The 25,968-nt window shown below is 39.4% G+C and overlaps 1 protein-coding gene across 4 annotated transcripts in view; it reads left to right on the top strand.

The window, feature by feature from the left end:
* Window positions 1-25,968, top strand: part of SYNPR (synaptoporin) — a 374,269-nt gene that overhangs the window by 226,841 nt on the left and 121,460 nt on the right. For all 4 annotated transcript variants that reach the window (XM_066244520.1, XM_066244524.1, XM_066244523.1 and 1 more), the window contains one exon: window positions 6,732-6,856. In XM_066244520.1, the coding sequence (XP_066100617.1) occupies window positions 6,732-6,856 (125 nt within the window). The remainder of the gene's footprint in view (window positions 1-6,731; window positions 6,857-25,968) is intronic.

Below are 25,968 nucleotides of genomic sequence, written 5' to 3'. Positions count from 1 at the left end.
TCATCAAGTTGTACTCAGCCTCAGATGGCAATCTCTCTCCCAGGCCATCTATTCATCTTCCTCAAGCCCTCAGACTCCTCCCTCCATGCCTCCCAGGACCCAAGCCCACTGGTTGCATGACAAAGCATTCCCATCTCTTCCATCTACCACAGTGGTAGTCAGTCTGGTCCCTATCACCAACTAGTGGGCATTCCAGCTTTCATGGTGGGTGGTAGCGGAGTAACCAAAGTATAAATAAAAAGATAGATTTAACTATAGTAAGTTGTTTTATAAAGATTTATTCTGCCAAACTTAGTGAAAATCTGACATAAAGTACTTGGTAAGTAATTATTATTATATGCTTTAACTTGCTGTAACTCTGCTTTATAAATTTTATAAAGTAAAGCTACTTCCCTACTTTATAAATCACCATTACTGTGGAACCAGTGGGCAGTTAGAAAATCTTACACTAACAGAGATACAAAAGTGGTCGGTAGGTATAAAAAGGTTGACTACCTTTGCTTTTGGAAGCCCTGAATGGAAAGGGAAGTGTTTTCCTACTGTGTATTTCCCCCGATCTACCAGAAAGGGCAACTGTCTGTTTCAGGAAAAGCATTAGAGTTGCAGAACCAAACATCTACAGGACACAAAAACCTTCCTTTTGCTAATAATAACATTCTCTCAGAACAACAATTGTCAAACTAAGGAAGTTTCTTTTGGCAACATCTTCCAAGATCCTTTCTTGAATCCTTTCAACCTGCATCAAAGGTGAAAAGAGTAAAGAAGAAAATAAAGAAGGGAGGAAGGAAGGAAGGAAGGAAGGCAGGAAGGAAGGAAGGAAGGAAGGAAGGAAGGAAGGAAGGAAGGAAGGAAGGAAGGAAGGAAGGAAGGAGAGGGGAGGGGAGGGGAAGGGAGGGGAGGAAGGAAAGAAGGAAGGAAAGAAGGAAATAAATAAATAAATAAATAAATAAATGGAGGGCGAAATGACCACTCTGGCTGGTGAGCTCACAGGTGTGTGTTTGTGAGACACCCAAGATAAACATGGGGAGCCTTGGGCCATAGAAGCACCATGGTGTGTTTCTGGGCAATGAAAGCTGGGCCATTTGCCATGCCTTCAGCCCACATAGGCAGTCATTATTATTCTTTCTCTTATTCTAGAGCTAATTAGAAGAATGCTGACTCAGGAAGTCTAAAGACAGAGATCTAGTTCCAATAGTGTTCTAGTTGAGCTGGAGCAAGTGAATTTTCCTCTCCAGTTCCCAGTTTCTTCAATAGTGTAGTAGCAGTTTTAAGGCTTATGGAAAGCTATGAACCTACTGCAATACATGTGTTCTCTCAGCTAATGGACACAAACACATGTGAAGTATATATTACTATTTTCCACTTCTTTCACCATCCATTTGCCACGTTGACCTTCCACTGGCTCTTAGAACTTGTTGAGCTTTTCTTCCCCGGGCTTCCACCCTCACTGTTTCCTCTGCCCAGAGCACTTTCCTCCACCCCTAACCCCTTTTTGCATGACTTCCTCTCAGTCATCCTCAAGGTCTTAGCTTAAATGTGACATCCTGTGGTAAAATTTTTGTTTAGGAGAGCTTCCCCTCAAAATATGTATCACAATTTGTTATTACTTTATTTGTATGTTCTTTTAGGTTCTGTCTCCTGCATCCAGCTCCATAGTAGGCAGGGATCTTCTTTGTCTTTTCCCTGTGATGTTTCTGTTGCCTCTCAGCTGGCACCTAGTAAATGCCCATTAAACATATGCTGAATGAACCGTGAATGGGTCCTGATTTGGTAAGTGTATGAACTGAGGTTTGGAGACATTAAAGAACTTGCTCAATGTCAGATAGCTAGGAACTGGATACAAGCTCAGATCTGCCTGATTCTAGACTGTTCCACTTACTACCTAGAGTAGGGTGGTTGGGCAGACATCTGGGAGGAAAATTGGTAGAAGGATTTCCAACGTTTCCTCCTACTCCATATTTCCCTACACCAAGAGAATTTTGACCCTCCCCTCTCATTACTTGTCTTGATGTACTCTAACTATAGGATGAGGCCCTTGGCTAATACATTCTGAAGGAGTTGATTTCACTCTCCAAAATATGGAATCTACCATTCCAGTAATATGTTATTCACTCAGCAAAACCCAACTCTGCCAGTGTTATACAGATATTATCTTTTAATCCTTACCTCATCATATTATTGATTTGATATCGGTCACACAGTGTGATTTCCCTTTAATCAGTGAGGACTGTGGGGAAATCAGAAAGTTAACCAGAAAGCCCAAGGGCATCATATTTAACTCTTGTACAATGTGGTGTTTTAAGAATTCAGTAGAAGTTAAAACAATATTGAATTGCATAGTTTCAATAGTCTGAGGCCTTTTTTCTGTGCATCTAACATTTGAACTGTTAAATACATAACTATTCCATCTTAACTTCCCTCCATGGTAGTATTATTAATATCTTACTCTATATAAAGTACTTTAAAATAAGGTAAAATACCAAAGGTAATTTCTCTGTAGCCACTAAGTGCTGGAATTGTCAGGATTTCTTTTTGCATCCTCTAACTCATTACACTTAATGTTTCAAGGATTTTTTTTACATGAACCTGTTGGAAGGCATTATGCTATTCTGCCCCATCTTAAAAAGAGGAATATAATGCTACCAGAGAAGTGTGTGTGTGTACATAACACGCAAACCTGCGAGAATTGAGAGGGGTTGCCACAAATATACTTCATCTCGTTTCAGTCTCTCATTGACTCAGGAGTTTTCTCTGTCCTCCAGGTGTGTGAGCTTGAACAGGGAAGGAGCTACCTCCATAGACCACAGGGCTTTGAGTTCCATTACTCCATTCCTTCTCTTGGGAGAAGACTTGCCAAAATGCCACTATGACATGGCATAGAGGGCTGAGGCATCCAGTATTACATGATGAAATCTAGAGTGAGATACTGAACAATTCAAATCACTTTCTCTTTATTCCTACTGATAAAAAGAGCTGGCAGAAAGAGTATTTTGTCCTGAGAAGTAAGCAAATTCATGCCAGAGGAATAAAGATCATACTCCCCTCAGCCCTGACATGCTGCGTGCACCATCCCCAGACTGCAGAGTGGGGTGGAGTAGCTTCTGAATGCCTCCTCAAGTCCCTGTTGGTGAGTCAAACAAGGAATAAAAGCAGACAAAGAAAATATGATCAGCTTTTTCTGCACTGTGTGGATGTTAGTTCACTGGGGCCGATGGTCTTATAGATTTGAGTTAGTGGCTAAGTCTGAATGTCTGATTTTATATCCTGTAACATCTTACCTAGAAGCCATCCACATCTATTTACAGTAATAACATTCAATAACCTGTACTGAGTGCTTATTCTGTGCCAGGATGTGTTCTAAATGTATTGCAAACATTAAGACATATAAACCCAGTTTGCCCTTACATATCTGCTGTATGTATACTGTATTTTTCATTCCATAAGACGCACCTGACCTAAAATGCACCTAGGGTTTTAAGGAGAAAAATAAGAAAAAAAATATTCTGAACCAAACGGTGTTTTAAAATATTTAATAAAATATACCACAATAATATTTCAACAATGTTAACTCAACAGCAATATTAACAACCATTAGCACTGTTATTAACAAATGAGAAGAGACTTTAATGTTCAAATACTCTTCTAGTTGTCCAGGAACCTGCAGCAGCTAAAAAAAATGAACATTCACTCCGTAAGATGCATGAGCATTTTCCCCTCTGCTTTTGGGAGAAAAAGGTGTGTCTTATGGAGCAAAAAATATGAGATATATATATATATATATATATATATATATATATATATATATATATATATATATATATATATCAGACAGAGAGAGAGACAGAGAGAGGACAGATAGGAACAGACAGACAGGAAGAGAGAGAGATGAGAAGCATCAATTCTTTGTTGCAGCACCTTAGTTGTTCATTGATTGCTTTCTCATATGTGCCTTGATGCAGGGTGCGGGTGCTACAGCAGAGCAAGTGACCCCTTGCTCAAGCCAGCAACCTTGGGCTCAAGCCAGCAACCATGAGGTCATATCTATAATCCCACGCTCAAACCAGCAACCCTGTGCCCAAGCTGGTGAGCTGGCGACCTCTGGGTTTTGAAGCTGGGTCCTCCATGTCCCAGTCCAATGCTCTATCCACTGCACCACTGCCTGGTCAGGCTCTGCTATATTTTTTTGCACAAATTATTTTTATTGTTTTTTTATATAATAATTTTATTTTTTTAATGGGGTGACATCAATAAATCAGGATACATATATTCAAAGATAACAAGTCCAGGTTATCTTGTCATTCAATTATGTTGCATACCCATCACCCAAAGTCAGATTGTCCTCTGTCACCTTCTATCTTGTTTTCTTTATGCCCCTCCCCCTCCCTATTTTTATTGTTAAAACACTGATTTTAAAAACTAAAAACTTTAAACAGCCATGTACACAAAAAGGATTCACAAAATATTATTTTTGCCATGAAGGTTTTATCATTAACCAGTCTTTTCCTATTAAAGTTAAATGGTCACTGCCTGACCTGTGGTGGCACAGTGGATAAAGTGTTGACCTGGAAACACTGAGGTTACCAGCTTTAAACCCTGGACCTGCCTGGTCAAGGCACATATGGGAGTTGATGCTTCCTGCTCCTCCCTCCTCCTCTCTCTTTCTCTCTCTCTCTCCCCTTCTCTCTCTCCTCTCTAAAATGAATAAATAAATAAAATTATTTAAAGTTAAATGGTCACTTGGGACAAACAGTTCTGAGCAGTGATGGGATTCAAATAATTTAACAACCAGTTCTCTGCCCTAATATCTGTTTTAAGTATAAGAAAACGATACCAAAAAGTAGTTTATTATTTCATGCAGTTCATACTTAAATAAGAACAATAAAAGAAGTACACAAAACTAGGTTATGTTAGAAGAGTTTTAAAATATTAATGAAAAAATATTAAATAATACCTGACAAAAAATAAAACTGTTATTCAAGATATTTCCATATTGCTTCTTGATTGGCAACCTCACTTGCAATTTTTTCCAACTATGGACAGAATGAACATGACTACAGGCACGCACTTAGAATACTCTGTTGCGCAGATGAACGTTTAAAAAGAGTAAGGAATGTAAATTTTTAATTTCCACATTAGGCAGCTGCCCAACTGCCTACCTTAGAGAGAACCTTGATTACCATTTTAACAACTGGTTCACTGAACTCAATGAAAAATCAGGTATCGGTTCTGCTGAACTGGCGTGAACCGAATGGATCGCCCCACCGCTTCTCGGGCTCTTCTTGACGTATTAGGTGTTATGAATAATATTTATTTTGCCTTCTGAACTTTTGGTACAGACCTGGTGACATTGCCAGCTCCAGAAGCCTTCTTGTTTACAGTAACTGTCAAACTCACGTCATGACAGCAAAACAACCCAGGGGACATTTTATCAATGCTATTTTATTGATGAGAAAACCAAGGCATGAGAAAATTAAGCACCAATGCCAAGGTCACATTTCAGAGCCTGCATGCTTATAGTTATTATGAGGAAGCAATAACTCCTCCAGCTATGTAAAGTGAGCTTGGGTTCCTGACAGGGACCCAAAGCTACTGCAAGAAGCTGAATTTAAAAAGTGAAAAGAAAATAGAGATATTACAGCGTGGGTCAGTGTTAAGTGCAGTTAATTGACTTTCTTTGAAAATAACAAGGAAATTCTTTTTTTTTTTTTTAGATTTTATTTATTCATTTTTAGAGAGAGAGAGAGAGTAGAGAGAGAGAGAGAGAGAGAGGAGAGGGGGAGGAGCAGGAAGCATCAACTCCCATATGTGCCTTGAACAAGCAAGCCCAGGGTTTTGAACCAGCAACCTCAGCATTTCAGATTGATGCTTTATCCACTGCACCACCACAGGTCAGGCGGGAATTCTTTTGAATTTAGCTACACTAAGTGGACAAATTTAGCATTTTCTTATATGCCATCTATGGCTGTGCCCACCCTCCCAGAGGCATCTTCTTTCTTGAAAACACTTTTGAGCTTCTGCTTCTAATTGTCAGTGCCTGATTCCCACAGATCCATGTTCTATACCAGGCTAGCCCATGAAATTAATTGGTAACCAGTTGAACCTTTTAATAGTTGACTTAGAAAGATGATCTCACACAGAGAGGTCACCATCAACGGTGGCTTGAGGCTCATATACACTGAGATCTTGTGCTCTGAATTGGCACCTCTCAGATACTTACCTTCTCATCCTCAGCCCTTTAGGTCTAAAATTCTCTGATCACACCTTCTTAGTAATCTATTTATTTCAAAAGACAAACATCTTTATTGCAGAAAAATCCAGATAAACAGAAAGAAGAAAGCAAGGAGACACCCCAAATTCTTCCCACCTGGAGATAGTTATCATGAAGCTCACATGCATGTAGCCTCCAGAGCCTTTGATGTGAGATTACATCTCTGTCTTCTGAGGTGTGACAGCTCTTTACATACTCATGCACAGACACTTTGTTGCTGTCTTTACTCTATCTCAAAGCAAAATGAGTCCAGCTTGCCAGGTTATTTTTTAGACCCCATTCCCCATCCTCTGCCTTCCAACCTGAACCAAACATGGCACTGCGCTTTAGAAGAGCCATACCTCTCTCAATCCACCTCTAAGCTCTTATTGACATTCCTTGCTTGATCAGCATCACTCTAACATTTCTCTCTCTCTCTCTCTCTCTCTCTCTCTTTCTCTCTCCCTCTCTTCATTCATCACAGCTTTTTGCAATCTTTGCTTTTGCAACATGCGGTGGTTATTCCGGTGGCCTGCGGCTGAGTGTGGACTGCGTCAACAAGACGGACAGTAACCTGAGTGTTGACATAGCGTTTGCCTACCCATTCCGGTAAGTATAGCGGCTCGTGCTTGCTGGCCCCACAGAGGGGGCACTATCTTCCTTCTATCACTTCTCAAAACCTAATGTCATCTCCCGGGGACTTTTAGATAAACAGCAAGAATTCTGCCTGAGATCCCCAAATACTCAAACAAGTAAAAGGCCCACCTACCCCTTTCTGGGAAGATATGTAAGTTGTATCTTCAAACTAGAATGTACTGTCCTCCAATAAAATGATACAAGTGGCCCAGTATTGGGGACTATCAACATGGAGACCTTAGTTGCACCCATGTTTCTAATCTTAAGGTCTCCCAACTTCCAAATAGGACTAGTGCCACTTCTAATTTCATATTGACTATGAAATTTGGGTTGATAATATATTTAACAATATTAATATCTAATATTATTTTCATTTGCCAGACACTTTACTTGCTGTTTACTTGTCTCACTTAGTCCTCACAATGAGTTTGAGAGGCACACAATTACCATCACCATTTAAAAATGAGGAAACTGAGATACAGATATGTTTGTTCACATTCCCTTGGCCAGTAAATGGCAGAGTTAGGGTTTGAGCTCACTGGGTTGAGACCAAAACTCATGTATCTATTGCTATACTTCATTTGCTCAAGGTAATTCTTTCAATATCTTTTAAATTCAGTCTAAAAGATAATACCTTATCTATAAAATAGTACCAGGGCTTGTCCCCAGTCAGACATGTTGTGATTTTGATCCACATCCAATGTGGATTAATTAAATTTTGAAATAATTTATTTCTGTTAAACTCCCAAATTATTGACACCCGATAACTGGTATGATTTTTAAAAACAACTTTCAATACAATTGTGTCATCTTATTAATACACTCTCTTGTTTACGACAAATTTACAATCATGTATTGAGTGATCACCTGTGCCAGACACAGTACTGACTCTGGAATTACAGAGAAAATAGAAATTGACAGGTAAATGCAGTGTCTCCCAAAATCTTTCTCATGGAGCCCTAGATATTTAATGTTTCTAAAAAGAAAGGAAGGAAGAAAAGAGGAGGGAGGACAAGGGGAAAAAGGAAGAATTTAAAAATTATATAATCAAGTAAGTTTAAGAAAAACTTCTTAGCATTCCACCCTTCTAATGCATACTTGGAATCACTGAGAAAAGCACAATGTTTCCAAAATATGTCTGGCCACAGAAATCCTTTCTCACTCAGCATCTCAGAGGAATGTGTGCATCAAGAAACACACCCTTAATATACTGATCTACTGAACTTTTCCTAACCCCAAACAGAAGTGCCTCAGTTCCTAGGCAGTGAATCCAGGGAAGTGACATTTATACTAAATAGATTGTACATAACAGTTTTTAAGAGTAAAACTGATAAAAGTTGCAAACACCTCTGCTCAAGTACATACTCTCCTAACTAATAAGAGAATCCAGAGTTCAGATTAATTAGTTAATGAAGCAAATTAAAATAAATTAAACAAATATTAAAGAACTCCTGGTAATTTGGTAAGAGGAGTTCTCTGTGCTGCTGGAGGTGGAGGTGGGTCTTGACACTTCTGCAGTTCTGAATGAACTCCTTGGCTTCCTCAGAGAATGGTCAAGCCAATACAGGCTCACTGATTAACATACAGGATCTAGGGTGGGATATAAGAATTGCTAATATCTGAGCTCTAGGATCGGAGATAAGAAATGCCAGTGTCTGGGCAGCAGAGATGGGGTGCTTAGCAACATTACTCATGGAATTATGAGGTCTGCATTGCCTTCTACAGGGATTTCCCTTCAAGTGATGTGATAGGAGCAGATGGCTTGAAAGTCAAACCCTTAAAATATAGAGTTAAACATGGAGCTCAGGTCTCTGTCTGTCTCTCAAACTGCAAGAGACCAATTGAGTGACCTGTCAAAGTAGGAGACCAGTGTCTGGGCTGGGTTCGATGGAGAGCAGGGTAATACAGGTATTTGATTTCATGCAGTCTTTGAAATTAAATATTTGAATTTAATTTGAAAAAACCGTTCAATAAAAAAACACTTTCTAGCACTGACCTTCTTTATTTTTTTCCTAGGACATGTTACTGGCCCAATTAAAGGCAACTAATAAGTTATATGAAAATATTTATTACCATCCATAAGTATAGTGGCCCATTCATTTGAAAGAATTTTACTTGGGTTCTGAAACAGAGATTTCAAACATTATCTTGCTCAGAAGATCTGTATAGAAAACAGGTATGAGTCATTGAGAAAATTGGAGCAGGGGAAGAAAGGGACTTGAAGCATCCAGCTGGTCTTTCTCAGCCCTTTCCCTGACACACGCATTGCCCCCCCCCATATGTCCCCTCACCTCCACCCCACCCCACTGCACTGCTCCTATAAAATCTCCTCAGAACCCTAGGGTCTCCTGGAAGCTATTTAAAACCACTGTTCCAGAAGAAAGCAAGAAAGATTTGCAACAGTGCTTACTACATCTGCACAACAGTTACTGTCTCCTATTCAGGGGCTGCCTACTCACCCCCAGAGTGCCTTGCAGTTTAGTCCCATTCCTGCCCGTCTGGGAGATACACATACTATTCCAAGAGGCTCAGTTGTACTGGAGTCGCAATTTCAATTATACATTTGGATGTTTTAAAATGTTGTGCCATTATCTTCTTAAGGAAGATTTGAGTAGTAAACAACATCTAGAATTTATACAGATTATTTTGAAGTCATTAGTTTCAGAAGAAGTTGGGTTAACAAAATGCTGGTGGTGTAAATCATTAAAAAGTTACTTTCTCCCAAAACTTCACAAGCCAATGCCAATGACTGGATTATAATCTTAGAAATAAAATAAAAGCATTCAGCAGCTTCTAACTAATCAGTTTATTGCAAACACAAGGAAAACAGCAAACTAATTGCAAGTTATTTGAACAGAAACAATTACAATAGCTCCCCCTTATCCTCAGGGAATATGTCCCAAGACCCTCAGTAGATTCATGAAAGTTCAGATACTATCAGACCCTGTAAATATTGTGCTTTTCTATACATACATTAGCTAGATATAAAATAGGATAATTATAACAATGTACTGTAATAAAAGTTACATGAGTTACACTGTGCTCCCCCTTCTTGTGAGGTGTGGCGATAAAATGCCCATGTGAGAAGGTGAAGTGAGATGAGTGAGACATTAGTAAGTAAAGTGAGGGTGATTTGAATGCAAGCACTGCAATACCACTACAGTTGGTCTATCAACCAAGTCGGCTACTAAGTAGCTGGGAGCACTGACGGCGTGGAGATGCTGGACAAAGTAGTGATTTGCACATTGGGAAGGACAGAAATGATGAGATTTCATCATGCTACCTAGAGCAGCACACAATTAAAAAACTTATGAATTATTTATTTCTAGAATTTTCCATTTAATATTTTCAGACCTTGGTTGGCTACAAGTAACTGAAGTGTGAAAAGCAGAACTTCAGATAAGTGGAAACTACTGTGATCTGTAAATGACATCAAAAGAAGCTACTTAACTTTTTTTTTTATCAGATTACCAGATGTAGAATAATGTCAATTTAGAGAATGCTAGATAATTTTACAAAATATTGATGTGCTGCTTCTAATATGCCAAAGTATGTAACTCCTTCACACCATGACATGTACATAATTTTTACTCATATCAAAAGAAATTTTCATTCAGCAATGTATCATTTAACTACGGGAGTGAATCAATCATCTGTCACCTGATCTTCCTTTTGATTTATGTTTAAAATGAACAAGTAATACTTAGCTGTTTTCTCTACTAGAATGTACAAATTTTGTAAAAACTTTTTCAGAATGGAGGGAGTGAGCTCTGGATTCAGTATTTTTAAGGTGACCAACTTTTTTACAATGAAAAGGAGGACAAAAATAAATAAAAGAAAACAGTATTGTAAATAAAAGAAACATTTTATTCATTGAAACAATAATATACTATAATATGATAAATGCATAATAAAACATTTTTGATATTTTATATTGTACTTACGCTTACATGCCTATTAATTTTTAATAATAATTGTAAGAAAAAAGTACTCATTTAGACAATATTATCTAAATGAGTACTTTTCCATTGAATGAATATTTTTGTCAATGTATCATCTTATAACAATATATTAGAAATATCTGAACAAGAAATATCCTTTATATTGAACTTTACATGAATTGTGCTTACCTGTCTATGAATATTCACTGAGAAAGAAATAATCGTGAGTCTACAATGTCGTATGTACCATGTCGTGTTTCAGTAAGAAGTACATAAAGCCAGTTGTGCGCTCAGGATATCACATGCTCTCTCAAGGTCTCCCATGCGGAGCACATGTGTCTCATAATCGCATCTTGCCACACTGCACTGACCCTTGGCGAATTGGCATGTCAAATACAAATATGTCACATCACACGCAATGGATCAACTCTGCATAGATTGAATATGGACATTTACAGATTAGTCTTTCAATATCAAAAAGGAGGACATGTAGGAGGATACTTTTTGAGGGAGGACAGAAGTTACAATAGAAGGACTGTCCTCCCTAAAGGAGGACAATTGGTCACTTTAATATTTTTAGCACTTCCTTTATACACAGAAGTCTGGAGTAGAGTTTCTTTTTTAAAAATGTCTATTGATTTTAGAGAGAACATGTGGGGGGGACGGGACATTGATCTGTTCCTGTATATGCCCTGACTGAGGATCGAACCAGCATCCTCTGCACTTCAGGACAATGCTCTAACTCAGTGGTCCCCAAACCCCAGGCCGCAGACCAGTACCGGTCCGTGGGCCATTTGGTACCTATCTACAGAGAAAGAATAAATAACTTATTCAATACATTATTTCTGTTTTATTTATATTTAAGTCTGAATGATGTTTTATTTTTAAAAAATGACTAGATTCCCTCTGTTACATCTGTCTAAGACTCACTCTTGACACTTGTCTTGGTCACGTGATACATTTATCCATCCCACCCTAAAGGCCTGTCCATGAAATATTTTCTGACATTAAACTGGTCCGTGGCCCAAAAAAGGTTGGGAACCACCGCTCTAACCTACTGAATAGAGTTTCTTATTTTAAGAAATTTAATATATTTAGAGAAAGCCTACTTATAAAGTGCCAACAAACAGTTTGCATTAATACCTGATCCATGAAAGATGTGAAAGACAGAGGAGGTTAGAGCAGAGAGTGCTGGGACCATGGGAACAAAGTTTTCATGGCACATTTTAGTTTTGAAGCATCATAGTGATGAATGAATGAATAGTTATGCAAAAACTTATTGTGAGACTGTAATGTGCCAAACACATTATGTTCCCATTATACCACCTCTGTGAAAGGGATTGCTATTATTCTGATTGAGATGACTACGCTGAGAGAAATTTGGTCAACATCACATAGAAAATCAAATCCAAACTTCTGGATTTCCTATATTCTAGTAATTTGAATAAAAACAGAAGAAACCCATGTACAGTCTGTTGGAAGCATGTTGAGTGAAGCAAAAAAATATAATGGAGAAAGGTGATAAAGCGGGATAGGTAGTTTTTTGGCAAGATTTTAGAAAACTAGGAATTTCAAAGTGTTGACTAGGGAGAAAGAGTTACAGATTACAAAAAGAGAATAATAAGGAAAACTGTTTTGAAATAGAGAGTACACATTTGGATGTCATCATGTAGAGTTTGAGGTGTTTCCCGTCAGGAAGTTTTATTGTCACATCATATAAGAAGAGAGCGGTGAAAATGAATGGAGCTCTGAGAGTCCACTCCACGCTCCAAAACGGAAGCCTGGGACAGGCAACATCACTCAGATGAAAGAGCTGGAGGGGGCACAGGCCTAAGCTCTAAGGGCACCTCCACTTAGGAGAAGTGAAGAAGAGGAGATACTCAGGGGGTCAAAGATAGCCAAATGAACAAGAGTGGGACAACCTGGGAAGTAAAGGCTCCACCGAAGGTTAGAAATCTTCACTAGTGATACCTCTCAGCACTTCAAAGAAGTAAAGGAGTAAAAACTAGGACAAGGCCACTGGATGGATTTAATGGTGGCTATTAAGGACTTTTATAAGATATTTCAGTAGGACAAAAAGCATGCCAGACTACTGAATGGGAAATAGAATTAGGTATGTTTTCCCTCAAACAAGCAAAATGCAAAATTCTATGGACTCTAACCATTTTCCATTAAGCCTGTGTGAGATGATGTTTGTGGAGAAAGAGCCCAAGTCTCTTCATGACCCTTTTATAGGGAGGGTGTTCCCCTCTTGCTTCCTAAAAGTAATTTGATGACATGGTGATAAACCTGTTACCTTGGCTAGACAGAAATAAGGGTTTTCATTGTGTAACAGTCTTCCATACTTTGAGAACTAAACATAAAGAATAACAAGATTCATGATGAAAAGGTATTATTATGTCACTTCCCTGTCTTGAGACCTCATCAGGACAAAAAATATTAAGTTTGCTGTCAATTTCAAGTATTCTTAGAGATATGGGCTTAGTAATCATGGCTTTAGTTAATTATCAAATTGTATTTAATTTATCCTAAAGAAATAAAGCAGTGTGTATAAAGATATTTATTATTGGATTATTTTAAATCCTGCAAAATTACAAACAAATTATTCTCCCACACTAAGGAATCAGTTAAGTAAATTGTATTTTATCTATAAAATGAAATGCTAGGCCAACCACTGAAAGTCATTTTCTTACATAACATTCAAATATAAGTAAAGTGTTCCTGGCATTGCATTAGGTGAGAAAGCAAAATATAAAACTCTATGTATATATGTAATAAGTCCGACTTTGTTCCTAGCTGGCTGAAGCTACTACTGCCATTGCTACTCATCCCTTCTAGTCCCTCATCATTTATTTCTACACCTTTAACTACAAACCCTTATGACAGTTCAAGTGCTGTCTATAGCCATAGGAACTTCCTTGGTCATTATGCATGGCAGGCCAGAAATGCTGGGGAGTTCATTTATCCTGGAGCAGCCCTCATCCGATGATAAATGAGTTGCATGATAAATATTCTAAATTCTCCATCCCTCATGGGTACAACCCTAAGTCAAATTCCATATCATTTTCCAGAGTTATCCCGCAGGATAACACTGCTCTCAATGGAAACTGGGTCATTAACACACTTTTTATGACCTTTTCTTCCTTTCCTGCCTCAATTCTCCACTGCCATATTGGTATTTCCAGGAACAAATCCTCTGAAAACAAGTTGCACTCAAATTTTGTTGCCAAGGTTTGCTTCTGGGAAATTCAACCTAAGATACAAGCATTGTTTGAATTACCAGCATTAAAGAAAATGGATAGAGGAATGGGTGGGAGTGTAGGCAGATGGATGGATGGATGGATGGATGGATGGATGGATGGATGGATGGATGGATGGTTGGATGGATGGATGGATGGATGAATAGATAGATAGATAGATAGATAGATAGATAGATAGATGATAGATAGATCAAATGTTCACTCAAGCCTGACCAGATAGATAGATAGATGATAGATACTAAACAACAAGAACTAAACCATATTTATAGATATTATAACATGATCATTGCAGCAAATGTTAACTTATTCCTAGATGGTAAGATTATGAGTGACTCAAATATTCTTACACTTCTCTTATTTTTCCGATTTCATACAATAAGCTTTTTAGATTTTTTTACACTGTTAATGTACTGAGGTAACATAGTATAGTTTGAACTCTAGAGACAAAGTACCTGAGTTCAAATCCCCACAGTGCTACTACTTACTAGCTTAGCTGTATGATGCTGAGAAAATTGCTTACCATTTCTGTTCCTTATCTAAAAAGCAGAAAAAAATGTTATCTATTTCATAATAGTGTTGTATTAAAAAAGCAATATATGGAAAATGCTTAACCAAAGGTCTAGCATTTAGTAAATTCTCTTTTAGTATATTATGTTTACTTTTATAATAAAGAAAGGGTAATTAAAATCAGACTTATATAGCAAAATTACTGTCAAAACAACAGAAATAACCCCTTTATTGTTACAATTTTTTCCTCAGAATGGGAGCTTCCCCACTCTTTCTGTCCCAATATGCAAACATTAAAAGGTGTGTACATATTTAACTGTCTTATATTTATTAACTTGCTTCAACTCTTATCTTAAATGCTTATTTGGGTTGGCCTTGAAGGTATTATCAGGTTTATTGCTTTTGTTTTTTCTCATTAAACTAATGAAAAGATGAAAACCTCCAAAATGACAGGACGGAGAACATTCGGTGGCAGCAGTGTGAGTCTCCCGTGGTTGATTGAGATGAGGAGGACTGGAGACTGGAACTCTGAGTCTGGTCCTTGGGATCCTGGAAACAGGCAATTTGAAGAATGGGCTTCTGGGTGAGGAAGGCGAGCTGGGCTGCACATCCGGGTGCTGCTGCACCGAGTTCTTCTCCTTATGGCTGGAGCGCTGGCCCCGCATCAGTCCCCTCTGCTGGTTTGGAATGTGGGACAGGTGGAGGTCGACGCCAGGGTAGCATTTAGGCCATTACCATATAATGCTGGCTCCGGTAGGGGGAAGCGTTTTTCCTCAGATCCATGCTCTACAGCAGTGATGATGATAAACAGGCTTTTATTTTTTATTTTACCATAAGGGCCAATCAGGGAAAAATAAAAATGTTAAAGGCTGCAATTTTTATATCTTTCATTCAGGAAATGCTCCATTTGCATTTACTTTTAAGCATTTGTTTTTTGTTTCTCATAACCAAATGACTTCACTCTTTTTGGCTAAAATCTTAGAAACTTCATTACTGCAATAACTTATTTTAATGTTCTGCCTTAAAATAAATTTTGTGTGTGATGAGACTTGGTTATTCTATGGGCAGAGAGCTTGGGACATTTTATGGTGGTGGAGCCAAAATTCTAATGGTGGAACTCGAGCCAAACCTCTGGCTTCAAATCCAAGCTCTACCCCCTAGTAGACGAGCAAATTATAACCTCCCTGGGGTTAGCTTTCCTTATTGTAAGAAGGAAATAACAGCACTTTTCTCAATTATGGTTGTGACTGTTCAAGTAAGTTATGTAAGTTAGTTGTGTAACACAGTCTGGCATACATCAAATGTTCACTCAAGCCTGACCAGGCAGTGGCACAGTGGATAGAGTGTCGGACTGGTATGAAAAGGACCCATGTTCGAAACCCTGAGGTCGCCAGCTTGAGCGCAGGCTCACATGGTTTGAGCAAGGCTCACCAGCTTGAGCCTAAGGTTGCTGGCTTTAGCAAGGGGTCACTTGGTCTGCTATAGCCCCCCAATCAAGGCACATGTGAGAAAGCAATCAATGAACAACTAAGGTGCCACAACAAAGAATTGATGCTTCTCATCTCTCTCTCTTCCTGTCTGTCTGTCCTTATCTGTCCCTCTCTCTGTCTCTTTCACACAAAAAAAAGAAAAAAAATCCACAAATGTTCACTCAGCTGTATTATACTGATTATTGATACTATTAATAGAATCTAGTGCCAGGAGCGGGCACTAGAGTTCAACTGTAGACCAAAGACAAGACAGCCCTATTTGGAGATTATTGCAGTGGAAGGAGGAGTTATCATGTGTAGGGAATGTCTGCAGAGATCACAAAAAAATGAAACAAAATATCTGATGGTGTGGAATGGGTTAAATGGAAAAAAAAATTCTGTTCTCCACCCAACCTATGTAACTGCTAGTTTGGAACACTTTTGTTGCAATACTTCCCCAAAAGAAGAATGGTGGCGGAGAATTAGGAATTAGATTGAAAGATATCTTGGCTTGGGTTCTCCAGGAGGCACATTCTGAGATAAACATTTGTAATTTTCTTGGCAGGTAATCCCTGGAAGCACCTGTTAGGTGTGGGGAGTAAGACAGGGAAGGGAAGAAAGCCAATAAAGAATAGATTAATGGGCAGGTACCACTGTGGACAAGAGAAGCAACTGAGACATCTCAAAACTGTGGGAACCTTGCTTCAGAGTAATTCTGTTAGGCAAGTGACAAAGCTGGGTTAACTATCTACCTATTCTTGCTGGCCATTGCTCAAAAGCTGCTTCTACAAGCATTAACTCCTTGCCGTGGAATGCAGACCACACATACACAAGCTGCCCAAGAAAGCCTTAGGGCAGAGGTCTTAGATCCTTATATTAAAAGACCTTCATTGTAAACAAAAATGGTGAGGGCCAGAGAGATATAGGTGGTCAAATAATGGCCTGTAATACAATGGAAAGACTCTTTAATCATCTTTCCTACATCAGTGAATGACCCATATTGGATCATTTATTCATTCTCTCAACAAATATTTATTGGGCACCTACACTGTATAAGGCCTGAACTATGTAAGCACTTGGTTTATGTTGGTTGGTAAAGTGGTCATGGCCCCTTGCCTTGTGATATTTCATATGGGGATGGGAAGAAGACAGTAAAGACCCAGGCACACACACTCACAAGGAGTGGTCATTTCTAAGAAGAGGGTGAACATTGTTCAGAGATGGAAAGTAAGTGTTGGTGGGGATGGTGAGGGTTAAAGGACACCCAGTTATATAAAGTGCTCCAGCAGGGCCTCCTTGAGGAGATGACATGTCAGCCAGTCAAAAGAGGGGAGGACAGAATATGCTGAGCAAAGGGAATGGCAGAGGCAAGGCTGAGAGGACAGGAGGAAAATCAAGGGACCGGCAGGAAAAGCCCATTTTAGATCAGCTGGCTGGGAAATCTCCTAATAGAGTGACATTGCAGTGCAGACCTGAAAGAAATGAGAGAGAGAGAGAGAGAGAGAGAGAGAGAGAGATGGCACCTCAGAGATACCAGAGTGGTATATTCCAGGAGAGGAGAGAGCAGATGCGGAGGCCTGATGTCCAAGTTTGGGGACATAAACAAGTCATGTCTGTGTTGGCCAGGGTCCATTTAGGAAAAGAGAGTTCATGATAGGTGGCTTAATTTTTAAAAGGAATATAGGGAAGGAACTAGGTAGACAGAGCTTTGATGAGCAGCAAGGAGACCAAGAGGCAATCCAAAGGTTAGCGCCTGTCAGAAGCCACCACCACCCTGAAGGCTAAGAGCAGGGCTTGAGCCAAATTCAGCCAGCCCACTGCCTATGATTTTATATCATTCACAAGCTAACAATCTTTAAATGATTATATTTTAAGTATTATATAATTACCTACAAAATATCCTTTGTCAGTTGATTGTTAAAGCCTAAAGTTTTTACTACCCAGCCCTTAAAAAAATAAGTTTACTGAACTCTGCACAAAAGGCATAAAGGGAGGAGGTAGTCATATGAGATCAAAAGCTGGGGCCTCGCCTGACCAGGCGGTGGTGCAGTGGATAGAGCGTCGGACTGGGATGTGGAAGGACCCAGGTTCGAGACCCCGAGGTCACCAGCTTGAGCATGGGCTCATCTGGCTTGAGCAAAGAGCTCACCAGCATGGACCCAAGGTCGCTGGCTCCAGCAGGGGGTTACTCGGTCTGCTGAAGGCCCGCGGTCAAGGCACATGTGAGAAAGCAATCAATGAACAACTAAGAAGTCGCAACGCGCAACGAGAAACTGATGATTGATGCTTCTCATCTCTCTTCGTTCCTGTCTGTCTGTCCCTGTCTATCTCTGCCTCTGTTAAAAAAAAAAAAAAAAAAAAAAAAAAGCTGGGGCCTGTGTGGTAGAAGCTGGTACCACAGGTAAAGGAGGTTTCTACAATAGTAGGAGCAGGAAACAAGAAAAAGCTGCAGCCACTTGGAGAGGCAGCCCCAGCAGCAGGAGAAAGAGAGGAACATGGCCTGGCTTCTCCCTGCTCCTGCTCTTGTCTCCCACCAGAGCTTCCATCAGGCAAACCTAACTAGAAAGCCGTTGTTGAAGGAATCAGGCCCCAGAGATGCCGAGCAGAGCAGGAGGGGAGCAGAGCATGGACCTGACAACAAACAAGCAGTGACCAGCACGGAGTTCCTCTCTGACCCTCAGTGTCCTCATAGCGAACTGAGAAAACTGCGTTGAAGCCTTCTTAAGAATTAGACCTCTAATTATATGAAAATAGAAATACACAGATTTCCTTTTCAGGGGGACAGTCGTACTGGACCTTGGACGGAAAGGCTGCCAGTGTTCTCGTCACTGCTGCTTCAGAGAGAACAGAAGGAAACGTAAAAATTCAACAGAAACACTTTATACAGCTCTCTTTCTTTCAACTTCACAGGGCTTGTTCTAATATTTGTTCCATTTAAGTAAAATCTTACCAGGCTTTAAAGACCAGCATTGGGGCGCTTACTGAAAGTAATGGTAGGTTATGTAACCAATGCTGTTGTTTCTGCGGAGCTCCCACAAGGAGGCGGCGGCGGCAGAGACTGAATCAGGGTATGCTCAGTGAGCCGGGGATGGCGTTCTCCGTCACACTGTGTGTGATTTTACAGAGCAGGCGTGGGCGAGTGTGGCGGGCAGAACCTCATTATCTGAAAGAAACAACGCCCTGAATGCAACCATTGCTTTTTTCAAAGTTATAAAAACTCATTTTTCTTTACATCTGTTTGCATTTCTAAAATGGGGGTAGGTGAGAGAGAGCGAGAGAAAAAAAGGGACTTTTTGAGAAAAGAACAAAGGGATTCGGCTGTATTGACAGCCCCAGAACGCCTGGAGGAAGTCTCCTGCTCATATCTCTACACATATCTTGTCCCTGGAAACTGTTAACTGCCTGATCCTCAGTCTTATTAACCCTACCTCTGTTTCCTTCTCTTATGGAACCAGAGAAATGTTGGAACATTCTTTGTGTCCCCTGGAACCATCGAGAAGATGGCCAGAAGACCCATGATAGGCCATGCAGGTTTAAGCTGGTGTCAGCTGCGGGGTAGAGATCTGCGTTCCCTCTGCTTCCCCACCCCCACCCACTCCTGAGAGAATGGCGTTTGGTCAGCCAGGAGATGAATCTAATTCTCCTGGGGCCACAGGTCAAACAAAAAGGAGGCAAGACTCCGGCCGCTGGCAGGAGTCACAGTCTTCATTCCGGTTCTGGCCGCTGCGGCCACTCAGAGGCCGCATGCGCCAGCCGCCAGCCGGGACTTGGGCTCTCTCCCAGTGTGCTCCTGCCTGCATTTGTATCGCATTAAGAAGCTTGTTAAAAATGGAGATGCCAAGAAATTCCAGACCTACCCAGTTAGCATCACTGCCCTAGGGCCGGGATTTGCATTTACTAAAGTCCCCGAATGATTTTTAGACACATGGAAATTGGAGAGCTGCTGACCTAAGGAGAAATAAGTAGAATTTCAACCTGCAATTGTCTAATATTGTGTGTGTGTGTGTGTGTGTGTGTGTGTGTTTTAATTGAATTTATTGGGCTAACATTGGTTCGCAAAACCATACAGGTTTCAAGTGCTCAACTTAACAAAACGTCATCTGTACACTGCTTCATTCACCCTCCGCCCTAGCAACACCTCACTCTGCTCCTGCTCCCTGCTTTGTCCACCTCCACCTAATGCCCACCGCCTTTCGCCCTGGTTATCTCCACTCTTGTTGACTGTGGCTATGTGTTACCTATGTATGTTTTTTGTCTGAATGAAAGACAGTAAAGTAATATTTTGTTTTAATATTGATGGATTTTTAGGAAGTATTTGGGATTATACTTTGTTTTAAGCAAACATTTGTCTTATTATGCTTAACATGATAAAATAAAAAAGACTAGTATATGGCCTAACCAGGCAGTGGTGCAATGGATAGAGCATTGGACTGGGATGCAGAAGACCCAGGTTCGAGACCCCAATCCAGCTTGAGCACGGGCACATCTGGTTTGAACAAAGCTCACCAGCTTGGACCCAAGGTCGCTGGCTTGAGCAAAGGGTTACTCAGTCTGCTGTAGCCCCACAGTCAAGGCACATATGAGAAAGCAATCAATGAACAACTAAGGTGTTACAACGAAAAACTAATGATTGATGCTTCTCATCTCTCAGTTCCTGTCTGTCTGACTCTGTCTCTGTTAAAAAAAAAAAAAAAAACTAGTATGTGAATAGCAAATGGATGTTTCTATTATCTGATATTCCCAAATTCTGACTTGGAGCATATATTAATCTTAGAATGAAAAACAATATATGGCAAAAAAGCAAATGGCAATTTAAATTTGGTAGTAACGGGAAATGTACAGCAATTCCACTACCCTATACCAACTCATATTGTGCTTTTTGAGCATGTCCGCACAAAAGGTGGGCTGGGAGTGGTAGTTGCCTTCCCCCAAGGCCAAGCATAAATGAGGGTAGAAATTAGAAAGTGGGATGGTTATGTTAATTCCTTCAGTGTGTGTGATGATTGACAATTATTGATATGATCATTATCCTCTTGTCACAACAACACCATAACAAGCAGAACCAGAGTACTTTTATTTCCCTCTATACAGATCAGCACTGAAACTTAAATGTTACTTAAGGCTGTACAGTAAATTCCAAACCTGGAGATCTATCCAAATCTTCTGACTTCCATGGGTGTCTCAATGTTGTTTACTATCACCCCTAACTCTCTTTTAACATTGATGATAATGGTGATGACGGTTGTGGTGATGGTGATTATCATCATCTCCAAATAAACGCCACTATTTATTGATAATATTACCATGTAAGAAGAATTATACAAAGCATATCACACATTATTAATACCATAACTAATTCCTCAGAGACAACATCCCTATGAAATAGCTTATCTGAACTCTACTTGACAGGTGAGACAACTAAGGCTCATGGAGGTTGAATGACTTGCCCAAGGTCATGCATCTGACAAGTGGTAAGGCTGGACCTTGATTATCTGTGCTTGGCTAAGACCAAGCTCTTCACTACCACACTGCAAACAGCAGCGATGTCTTTGAGTTGACAACCTCTCACAATTGCAGAGACTACTCCCACTGCTCCTAGATTTATAGCCTGCTTCTACAAACAGGCAAGCTGGGCGAGCAAGGGGGATTTGGGAATGATTCTCAGGGACATTGTGTTCTTCAGAATTGCTTTTCCAGTTGATTTCCCAAGTCCAGCAACAAACCATGAGGGAAAAATCATTCCAATCTGATCTATTACGATCACCTTTTTATTTTTGCAGCTGGCAACAATTTGGAATAAATAAGCTGTTGCTGATACAGTTGGTAGAACTCTTTTTATTTTGAAAGATCCTGTGCCAAAGTAGCAGCTGTCACTTGGAGGCTGAGTGTTAAGGATTCCCATAAATGACAAGGTTTGCTAAGAATATAGTTATTCTGAAGTGTTTAGTGCTACAGCAGGGTCTCGTTTCCCTGACAAAGAGCTGGACTACAGGCAGAGTGGGAGTTGAGGAGACGAGAGGTTTCAGGAACTAATCAGGAGACTTGAACGTCTTTAATGACAATGAAGAATCTTTAGTTAAAATGCTCAAGTCTAGCACTGAGATACCACAAAAAGGGGGACAGTGCACGGAACCACTTTATCTAATTGTCGAGTTGGGGCTTTACTCAATTAGCCCTTGGACTCTTTAGAAACTAGCTGAGAATTAAGCTTAACAACCCACCTTTATGTTTTATTTTAGCATACATTCTAAGGGATTCACTTTCCATCTTTTTTTTTTTACCACCTTACATCCCCTCATCTAAATCAGTTGCACTTTTTAAAATACATTTTTACTAGAAAAAAGAACACATATTTGTTCTAAAGATCCCATGCAGGAAATAATAAAATTAAATATCAGAAACACCCCAGTATAACTTTTCAGTGATAATTGCTATCAAAAGTTTTTATGTATACCAGGGGCAGTCGACCTTTTTATACCTACCGCCCACTGTTGTATCTCTGTTAGTAGTAAAATTTTCTAACCACCCACCAGTTCCACAGTAATGGTGATTTATAAAGTAGGGAAGTAACTTTACTTTATAAAATTTATAAAGCAGAGGTACAGCAAGTTAAAGCATATAATAATAATTACTTACCAAGTACTTTATGTCGGATTTTCACTAAGTTTGGCAGAATAAATCTTTATAAAACAACTTACTATATTTAAATCTATCTTTTTATTTATACTTTGGTTGCTCTGCTACCACCCACCATGAAAGCTAGAACGCCCACTAGTGGGCAGTAGGGACTAGGTTGACCAGCACTGATGTAAACCATTTCAGATTTTGTCTTTCTATGTACTCATTTCTTATACAAACTGATTCTGGCATTAAACACTACTTTGTAAATTATTTCTTAATTCTTACAAAATTACAGATTATCTTTCCATGTCAGCCTTATGGATCTACCACATTTTTGTGGCCGCATCGCTAAGCTATAATTTAGTACATAGCTAGATCATAATTTATTAAGCCAATCACCTATTGATGGACATTTAGGTTGTTTCAGTTTTTTGTTATTACAAACAATGCTACAACTAACATAGCCTCATAACTTCATTTGCAAGGTAAGTTCCTGAAGCAAAAGGTATATACACCTTAAATTTTTATAGATTTTTGCCAAATTCCTCCCAAAAAGAACTTATATGCCCACCAGGAGGTTATAAAGGTGCCTAATTCTCCATATTCTTCCCTAAATAGAATACTGTAAGTACACTTATTTGCTTTTTAGTGAGGATGAACATGCTATATAATTATTAGATTCCTGTCAAAAAAAATTAGAAAAACAGTATGCTATTTTTCTTTATATCTGATCCTTGGAATAGAAACTTCTCCCAACCAAGTTGCTTTATTAAATCAGCATTATTCAAAGCATTCTCATAAGATTTACTCATTTATACAACAAGCATTCAATACAGTGCCAAGTACTGTGCCTGACAATGACAGAAATTTAAAAATAAAAAGAGAACAGGTTCTCAGGCCCTGGCTGATTTTCTCAGCGATAAAGCATTGGCCCAGCATGTAGAGATCCCAGGTTCGATTTCTGGTCAGGGCACACAGGAGAAGCGACCATCTGCTTCTCCAACCCTCCCTCCTTTCTGTCTCTGTCTCTGTCTGTCTCTCTCTCTCTCTCCCACTCTCTAGCAGCCATAGCTCAAATGGTTTGAGCAAGTTGGCTCTGGGTGCTGAGAATGGCTCCATGGCTTCTCCTCAAGCACTGAAATAGCTCAGTTGCTGAGTAACTGAGCAGTGGCCCTAGATGGGCAGAGCATCACCTTGTAAGGTACTTACAGGTTGGATCCTGGTCAGGGCACATGTGGGAGTCTGTCTCTCTGCCTCCCTGCCTCTCGCTTAATAAAAAAAAGAGAGAGAGAATAGGTTTTCTTTCTGTGGAGCTTAGTCTTTTAAAAGAATACCAAACCCTGATGAACTTGAGACAAAGAGGTTCCATGGCTCATCCAGAATACACAGCATGTCCTCTATTATGCAAGAATTTCTACTAATGTCCTTGAAATCCTTCTCTGATATGACCATCACAGAGTTACAGAGCAGATAATTAGAATGAAGACATATTAATCTCTGCTAATGAAAAGAAGGCCTATAATAAATTGCCTAAATTCACAAATTAATATTTACACCATGTGACAGCACATTTTAAAAATTCATATACCAAATTAATTTGCATTATGGTGCTTACTTAACAAGCCCTCAATAAATGTTGACATTGCAAACAGTTTGCCCAAGAGTGGTTGCAAAGAGAAGTTGTTTGCTACCCCATGTTTCCTCACAGATACAAAATGTCATGAAATAGTTTGTCTTTGGGTTAATTTTCAATAATTTATTCTTATTTATCTCTGTGTTTAGTTTATTTCTCAGCCAAATGAGAATGGACTGCTTTCTTCAATCTTTTTGCAAGTCATCAAAAGTAATTGTTAGGAGTAAATGCTACAGATAATGTACCATTAAATTGATTTTTTGCTGTCATCTTAGACTGCCATAAACTTTACCATTTTCAAACCTGAAATTACTACTCTGATTACCATGGTCTTTTGAGGTGGAATTTGGTTCTTCAGCAGAGTGAATGTTAACTAAAGAATGATAGAGTTTAATGTTCCCTTTATGCAGATAAAATATGTGAAGCATAAATATGAAAGAATAAGTGCCATAGAAGAAAGTGAGCATAAATGCCTTACGTTGTGCTGACTAAATGGAAACAGAATGTGAGTTACTTTCTAGCTCAGATTCATCTCTAGTGCCTAGATGACTGTGTTTTTATATTTTTAAAAATCACTTCAATTCTCAACTAAATGACTTTAACCAAATAAACAGTGTGTCTGTAGCACACATTTCTGTGATGCTTTCTGGAAGAGAAATACAGACAGTAGGGAAAATGGCAAAGCACTCTCAGATCTATTTTCAGAGTCTCACTGTACATCACCAAGAGTCCTCAGAGACTTGTTGAACTTTTGAACTTAATCACTTACTCGTTTGATCAATAGATGTGCCAAGCATGTAACCAGATAAGAGTAGGGAGCTTGCCCTCCACTACATATCCAGCCATGTTTGGGTGCTAGAGACCCCACCCACCTGAATTAATTGGACCAAATTATTAGTTGGTCAACAATTTATGAATGGTTGATGGGATGAAGAAATACTCATTTATTTAGCACATTTTTTTAGAATACCTACTCTGTGCAAGGAACTGTTCTTGGTGTTGGGAACCCCAGAGAAGACAACATGCATTGGTGGTTACAAGGAAAGGGAGAAGAGAAAAGAAAAAAAGCAAACAAGCAAAAGACCAAGAGCATGTTAGTAAACAGCATGGCAATGACAAAAATTAAATAGTGATGTGATTGAGAATAATTGGGAAAGCTGTAGGCAAAGAAATCCCCTTTAGGAAGGGACATTTGAGCTGAGATCTGCATGACAAGAAAGACAAACCATGCAAACCATGGGAAGACATTTGTGCAGAAAGAACAGCAGCTGCAGAGACCAGGAGGGACTGGGTGTGGTAAAGGAATAAGTGGAGGAATAGTGCAACAAGACCACAGGATAAGGAAAAGAGTAGAGTGCAGCAAGGCAGGCAACTGTATCAAATAGGACCTTATGAACCATGTAAGACATTTGAGTTTTATTCTAGATGTAATGGAAATTACTTGCTTAAATCTAAGAGCTCTGATTTATATTTTTAAGAATTATTTTAGCTGCTCTATGAAAAATATATTTTCTTAGTGTGACAAGGAAAACAGTTAAATGACTATGAGCTAATCTAGGCACAAGATGATGATGCCTTAAATTAGGATTTAGTGGTTGAAAGGGAGAAACTGGAAAGATTTAGGATTACATAAAAGTATGGTCTGTAGAATTGG

Source organism: Saccopteryx bilineata, chromosome 10 (genome assembly GCF_036850765.1).
Source record: "Saccopteryx bilineata isolate mSacBil1 chromosome 10, mSacBil1_pri_phased_curated, whole genome shotgun sequence".
Classification (NCBI taxonomy): domain Eukaryota; kingdom Metazoa; phylum Chordata; class Mammalia; order Chiroptera; family Emballonuridae; genus Saccopteryx; species Saccopteryx bilineata.
This window is presented reverse-complemented; position numbering and strand designations above follow the sequence as displayed.